General features: G+C 37.4%; 2 protein-coding genes across 2 annotated transcripts; one reads left to right on the top strand and one right to left on the bottom strand.

Annotated features, from left to right (window-relative positions):
- Positions 1–583: 583 nt before the first annotated feature.
- On the top strand, positions 584–2,770 carry LOC129762925 (putative nuclease HARBI1). The gene is made up of 5 exons (XM_055761540.1): positions 584–835; positions 1,429–1,617; positions 1,683–2,118; positions 2,187–2,331; positions 2,393–2,770. Exons 2-5 carry the CDS (start codon positions 1,502–1,504, stop codon positions 2,671–2,673), a joined length of 978 nt encoding a protein of 325 aa, XP_055617515.1. The 5' UTR covers positions 584–835; positions 1,429–1,501; the 3' UTR covers positions 2,674–2,770.
- On the bottom strand, positions 2,602–6,244 carry LOC129762926 (uncharacterized). The gene is made up of 4 exons (XM_055761541.1): positions 5,455–6,244; positions 5,285–5,376; positions 5,022–5,208; positions 2,602–4,963 (listed from the first exon to the last, which is right to left on the bottom strand). Coding segments are annotated over exons 2-4 (765 nt in total). The 5' UTR covers positions 5,287–5,376; positions 5,455–6,244; the 3' UTR covers positions 2,602–4,387.
- Between the last annotated feature and the right edge of the window lie 1,062 nt (positions 6,245–7,306).

The following is a 7,306-nucleotide window of genomic DNA, read 5'->3' as shown; positions in this document are numbered from 1 at the left end:
CATCACGCAACTCTCCTCACTCTATTCCTACAGTCGTTTCGGATGCCGTGAGAGGTTCATTTGATGTATGTGAGAGGATGAACAGCAAGTGACAAGGCGTTCATTCTGCTGGTTGCCAAATCTGATCAGAGATGCCACATTCGCACATGTGTTCACGAATTTGTAGACATTTAACTTTTATCATAACCTTTTATTCCTGCTGCAGGCTATTTAAAATAGTGACAAAACATTATTCATTCCATATGATAAACGAAGCTGGTCAGTATGTCAGACATTAGCACATATTTACAAATATTTCAGATTTTTATCGCATATATTTGAGAAAAAACATCTGGCATCCCAGAATTTTATTTGTTTCGCTCAGAGAGGTCAGATATTTGTTTTGCTGCAGTCAGTACCGTATCTATAGATCTGATTTAACCTGGCCTGTTGTTAGTGTATCAGGACATTCTGCCGAATTTGCAGGTATTTGATTTAGATTTGGTGAAACAGTTGATTGCATCCTGTAAAGTTTAGCATTTTTGTTTGTTTTGGTCGTAGTTGCTGCTGCTCTCTGCACTCTCAGTGTTAAATTGTTCACCCTTATTCTTGTTAACGGCCGTATCTGCTTTCGTTCGAACGCTCTGATTCGAACACGTTCGGAGAAGGTATCATTGGTTTCGTTCGAACCTGGCTGAACGAATCCACTTTCGAATGTAAACACTGTTGGTGTTACCAGATGTGTTTCGAAATTTAAATCTTATCTAGGGAAGTTGAATTGTCAAATCGCTGCAAAGAATCAATGTCGCCGTCTGCAAAATAAATAGTTGTAAAGAAACAAAGAAAAACAAACGATGTATGTTTCACTTTGTTTTAAGTGCGATAGTTTTCAAAATTTTATTTGAATTGATAAAAGCTGTTCATCAGACAGTGAGAAATGAGTTTTCATTGATAGTTTTAGTTTTTGAAATGTGTATTTTTCCCGTCGCAGTTGTAATGAAGCAAAGATAAACAAACGATATGTGTTTCACTTTGTTTTAAGTGTGATTTTTATTTTATATTTTATTTGAATTAATAAAAACTGTTTATCGAATAGGGAGAAATCAAAGTTCATTGATAATTTTAGTTTTTGAAATGTGTATTTTTCCCGTCGCAGTTGTAATGAAGCAAAGATAAACAAACGATTTGTGTTTCACTTTATTCTAAGTGCGATTTTTGTTTTAAATTTTATTTGAATTGATAAAAGCTGTTCATCAGACCGTGAGAAATGAATTTTCATTGATAATTTCAGTTTTTGAAATGTGTATTTTCCCCGCTACAAAAGAGCGTTTGTTTTGTATGAAAGATTTCAAGAGGATTATATTTTTTAAAATCCGAATGTCACCAATGGTTTTGCCGATTGTACAAATTCGACTTCTTTACAGATCGTTGGTTTATTTCTTTTTCTAGATCCGTGTTGATAAATTGGTGGAAATCGAGTGACTTGCTTGTGCAGTTGAAATTGTTGTTCTCAAGGCAAAAGATGGATACTGTTATGCTGGGTTATGTCGCAATGATGGAAGACAACACCCCCTCTTTGAGAATGAGTAGAAGTAACCTTAGAAAGAAAACCAACATCATGAATTTATCAACAACACAGTAAGAATGATCAATTCTTAGAGCTAGATGATTTATTATAAGACATTTTAATTTTTGATTTTCAGATTCAAGAAGAACTTTCGTTTGAATAAAACAGCATTTCGATACATTGTACAAGAGATAAAAAATGAATTTCCACGTCAAAAGAAAGGCGGTCTATCGGTGACTGATAAACTTGCTGTCTGCTTGCGTTTTTTCGCAGAAGGGAGCTATCAACATGGTGCTAGCAAGGACTACGATGTGGCTATAGCCCAGTCAACGTTTTCCAAAGTTCTCGACGAGATGTTGATTATTTTGGAAAGGAAGATTTGCACCAAATGGATAAATTTCGAAATGACACAACAAGAAATGAGGGAAGCAAAGCGATTTTTTTATGAAAAATCGGGAATTCCGGGCGTTATTATGTGTGTAGATGGCACGCATGTTAAAATTATTCCGCCAATTGCAGACCGGAATCTATTTTATAATAGGAAAGGGTTCTATAGTCTGAATACTATGATAGTAAGTTGATTGTTATTTGAATTTTTCAATAATATCCTTTCTTGTTAAAAACGTAAATTTTTATACAGATATGTGATCACACCCAACGTATTCGATTCGTTGATGCAAGCTTCCAGGGGTCTAATCACGACTCTCATATTTGGAGTTTGAGTTCAGCAAGAGCACGTTTACAGGAAATGCATAGGAATGGTGACACAAATACCAAAATTTTGGGTACTTTACAAGAATAACATTGATGTACATAATTTACAATCATTTTTCTGTTATTTTGCAGGTGATGCCGGTTATCCTTCCGAGCCGTGGTTGCTCACGCCTTATCGAGCTCCAGAACTAGAAAGTCCAGAAAGCGAATTTAACAGCAAGCATGTTTTAGCAAGGGGGATAATAGAGCGAACGATTGGAGTTCTAAAAAATCGATTTCGATGTATCCTTGGTGCTCGTCAGCTCCATTATACGCCTACCAAAGCGGCAAAAATTATCAGTGTTTGCTGTGCCCTGCACAATATATGTTTATATTTTAAGAACGACAATGATGAGGTTCAGTCAACTGAATAGATGTTTTAAAGTGTCGAATTCCTATATTCTAGATTTTATATACCCTTCATATATATGTTAAATATTTACAAATAAATATTTCCTTCACTGACGAAAACATTAATTTACATAGTATAGTTTAAAACACATTCAATTATATTTATTATCGTGAAATATTACATCGAAAAACGCATGATTTATTCAAGTTGAGGTAAATTCTATAGTTTTCCATCATTGCAGCATAACAGTATCCATTATTTGTCTTGAGAACTGATTCAAATCGTATAACTTGCATATTCTAAGTTGTATATAAAGTTGGATTAAATCACACTCGTTTGTAACGTGGATTAAATTATACATCGTATATATCTAAAATTGTATAAAATGGGAAAACCCGATTTTATTTATCATGATATGACTAAATCGTAATTCGATAAAACAAACATCGGTTTTATGATATTCTTGAATGGCGTTAACGTTCGCTGTGGAACTTTTGCCGTCTCAACGTATGCATTAACTAGGGTCATTCATTAATACTTGGTTGAGATTTCTATGCCGAATAACACGCCTTGAATGTACTCTGGAGTGGCAAGCTCTAGAATACGCGTGACCACAGCAAACCGGAAGAATTTTCTTTGACGAAAAATCCCCCGGCCAGAACGGGAATCGAACCCGAACACCCGGCATTATAGTATGGGATATATAAATAAATTTCTCAACCACTCTGCAGACTGCCTATTGGACTCAGGAGTGTGGGATTGGATCCACGTTTCATCCATTGTCACAAAACGTAGAACGAAGTCAACTCAATTTCGCTTCAACAATGCCAAACCGACTATTGAATCATCAACTCGCCGCTGTTTTTGTCAGCAAACGCGGCACCCACCAAAAACAATATTTGATCCAAATACAATGTTTTTCTGTTTTCATTTTCTATACGAATACTCAGGTAGAACTTAAACAACAGTAGCAACGATCCTGACCACCTACATTCTTGTACCAGCGCCATAACGTATCACATGTTGAAAACATTAACAAGTTGGACCACAAACATGCACCGAGTCACCAACTACCACCTAGTCAGTGACGTGATATCTCACATGTTGATGTTAGCATTACTTATTTAACGTGTGTTGTTGTTCATTGACTTGACCGATCTAGGACAATAGGCCACTTTGTTTAATATAAGTAGCATTGAAAAGTGAACTGTATCTTTATAGCTCAGACAGGAAATAAAAATGATTCTTAGTTTGTCAATCGAACTGTGTAGTTTTAACTCGATCAGGTTCGTCACTAATGCTATCAAAGCTTTGAACAATCAGAAAACCATAACGGCGACACGAATCAAAATGAAATCTTCAGCATCTTATTAAAAATTATAACAAACACTAGTACTTGTATATTTTATAAGACACTACAAAGAATCGATTTTTGGTACTCTGAAAGATTGGTGTTCGAATTTTATATTTATCAAAGCAATAAGTAGACCTTACATAAATGTAGTTTTGAAATTATGTATTTTTTATTTGCATGTGATAATTTCTCACGAAGGTACAACCTTATTTAAATTTTCGATATCGCACTTCTAATTTTTCGAGTAGTTTTTAACTATTACATTCGAAAATGTAATATATTCACATTACAATATATACTTTTAAAATTCATGTCATTAAATTACAACATAGCTTAGCATTCACATTACATTACATTCACATTTGTTTTAAAATCGAAATGTCTATTGTAGACGGCTTAATTCCATCTCAAGAATCCTTTTTTTAATTTTCAGTTTTTCCAGATTAATTCTCTCTAATTCCAGATTGTGCCTCTGATTTTCCATCAGCACATTGTTGATAGTTTCGTTTATGTTCTCTAACTGTTTCGAAATCTGTCTGTTATAATGAACCAAATCAGCAGTTTTTTTTTCAAAGCATTTTAGAATATTGGTGACCGAGTCATGAAACGTTGCTTGGTTTTGCACTTGTGTCTCCAGCAATGTGTGCATTGATGTCCTCCTCTTCTTCGATGTATGCGTCTCATTATTCTCATTGGCTCTATCCTCCGGAATTCGATTATCTTCAATCGACGCAGATTCCCCACTGTCATGAATTGATTGATTTGCGCTAGGTTCTAGCCCGAAACTGCAAGTGTCGGCTATGCCCTCAACTGCTGGAGCAAGTCCTGCAAGAACAACAACTCGTTCCTCCAGCGCAGTAAGTTCAATAAACTTACTAGGACCCCCACCTGTAGCAAATTGCTCGCGACGGTTGTGGGCTAGCTTGCGTTTCGTGTTCGATTTCCAATCGAACCAGACCTGCAAAAAAACTGGTTTAGAGAAACGAATATAAATACAGAACTTTGAATGTATCTACCTTTTTCCACGCAGTTGAATCTTTAGTTGGTGGCCCAAGACTGTTCAACTCGGCTGCCACAGAATTCCAGTAGGGAGAAGCATTGCATTTCGCGAAACCCTTCGCGATATCCGGCTGCTCTTCCAAGAGATCAACCAGTCGGCTGTATTGATCCTTGTTTGTGCTTTTGGATTTCGATGGTTTCGACCTAAACAGTCCGATGGGAATAAAATGATTAGGTTAAAATAAAAAAAAATGAATGGCTTAAAACATTGTTCACTTACATTGTTCTATCCAGGTTCTGTTTCGTCTAGGTTTTAGAGTTGAAATATTCTATTGGAAATGTCTTTCTTTCTGCTTCTACAGCAATTTTTCACTGTAATTCAAATAAACATTAAAGCACATCACATAGAATTTCAGAATTAAACATAAAAGAAAATGAACTTTTACATACCACATCACCTGAATAAACCACAAAAACGTAAACATCGATTGAATTTTCTTCTACGCTTCGTCTGATTCGCAACCCAACATTAACGTTTGACTGACAGGCGAAAAAACACTTTCGTACGAAAACAAGGATAGGACAATTCGTTCGAACGAACGATGTTCGAAAGTTCGAATGGATAGATTTCTTTCGTACGAAACCAAGGATACGAATGAGGCATACTTTCGAACGTTTTCTATTCGTACGAAAACAAGAATAAGGGTGGTTGCTCTGGCTCCGGCTCGGGCATATACCACGGCTTCTGAAATGGATATGCAGTTCGGTGACGATGACTCGCGGATAGATAGATGAAACACAAGACCCATATGATAGATATATTTTAGAGAAAATAAATAGATTTCATGAAATGAAAATAATTTCGGTGTACTTATTCGTCCAATTGAGGAATAACAGACTCACTACCGCTTTCACAAAAAAAACTACTTGCAATTTGTCTTTCGTACTGTGAAAATTGAAGATAAATTGAATTTATTGATACATATAATACCATTACTATCGATTCTATACGACCCAAAAAAACACTTATTATTCCTCTTCCTTTTTTCATTTGTTTTCATGCACTGTCGACACCTCAAGACATGTCGACGATTGTCACCTAGAAATCCCAGTTCATGTGACAATCGTCACGTATATTTGAGAGCGGGAATAAAGTGAGAGTTCATTCAAGTGAGATTTCTCACGGCATACGCCTGGTGGAATCGCGTGACATAAGTGACAATTGTCATCTCACCTCACACGCCACGCAGAATAAGGCCGAGCGTGTGACGGCCGCCACCGTGAATGAGTTTGAGGTGATAGTGCTTTGCGATTAGGTAAGTATAGGGATGGGAAGCGGGCAGAAGGGCTGGATGTTTTTGAATATATGATTGTGTCGACAAATTTAGTCTCCCTCCCACTCTGATAATGCCGTCAGTGTCTATGAAAGGGTTTAAAAGGCGGATTGCAGAATGCCTTGAAACTGCATTGCCTTTTTTGAGATCTTTTATCTCCTCTAGGAACGAATCGTATTGCGCTAAGCGTAACAGGTAAGTATTTGCCATGGTAAGTTCTGCTTCTGTGAGTGCTGTGTTTTGGGTTGATTCGACTAGGGGTTGCGTGCGGGTTTTGTTTCGTGAATTTTTTGAAAAACGTAGGCAATATGCTACGACGTGAACAAGGCGGTTATAGGATGAATATCGATTAAATATTTCGTTGACTGAGGACTCTACTCTTGCTGCTACTGTGATAACTCTTCGGCGCTCTTTTCCGTCGTCTGGATATTCGCTGATTTGGGTGGAGGGCCAAAATTCTTCGGGCTTGGAAAGCCATTCAGGACCATGTGTCCACGTATGGCTGGCGAGGAAGTCTTCAATGTTCATTCCACGTGATACCATATCTGCCGGATTTTGCTTTCCAGGGACATGTTTCCAAGTGGAACCGTGTGTAGCTGATTGGATGTCGGATACACGGTTGGCCACGAAGGTTTTCCAATTGTTAGGAGGTGATTTGATCCATTGTAATGTTACGGTTGAATCGGACCAAAAGCATGATGAGGATATTTTTATTTGCAGAGCTTCGACAATTTTTCTATGGAGTTTGGCGGCCAGGCTGGCAGCGCACAGTTCTAGACGAGGAAGGCTAACACGTTTGAGGGGTGCCACACGTGACTTGGAGGCGAGGAGCTGAACTGAGATTCTCCCCTTGGGATCAATCGAACGTGCGTATGTACACGCACCGTAAGCTGCTTCGGAAGCATCCGCAAAGGTGTGTAGCTGGATGGAGCTATTTGGAAGGAAAGCATATCGGTTTATCTGGAATT

The sequence above is a fragment of the Toxorhynchites rutilus genome, chromosome 1 (assembly GCF_029784135.1).
Source record: "Toxorhynchites rutilus septentrionalis strain SRP chromosome 1, ASM2978413v1, whole genome shotgun sequence".
NCBI classification, from domain to species: Eukaryota; Metazoa; Arthropoda; class Insecta; order Diptera; family Culicidae; genus Toxorhynchites; species Toxorhynchites rutilus.
The sequence above is the reverse complement of the archived record's forward strand: the minus strand, read 5'-3'. Positions and strand labels throughout refer to the sequence as shown.

Excerpts from the sequence above, each read along its gene's own strand:
- LOC129762925 (XM_055761540.1), top strand. The coding sequence starts at position 1,502 with ATGGATACTGTTATGCTGGGTTATGTCGCAATGATGGAAGACAACACC. Across the intron at positions 2,119-2,186 it reads ATAGTCTGAATACTATGATA|ATATGTGATCACACCCAACG; the intron begins GTAAGTTGATTG and ends ATTTTTATACAG. Across the intron at positions 2,332-2,392 it reads CACAAATACCAAAATTTTGG|GTGATGCCGGTTATCCTTCC; the intron begins GTACTTTACAAG and ends GTTATTTTGCAG.
- LOC129762926 (XM_055761541.1), bottom strand. Across the intron at positions 4,964-5,021 it reads ATTCAACTGCGTGGAAAAAG|GTCTGGTTCGATTGGAAATC; the intron begins GTAGATACATTC and ends GTTTTTTTGCAG.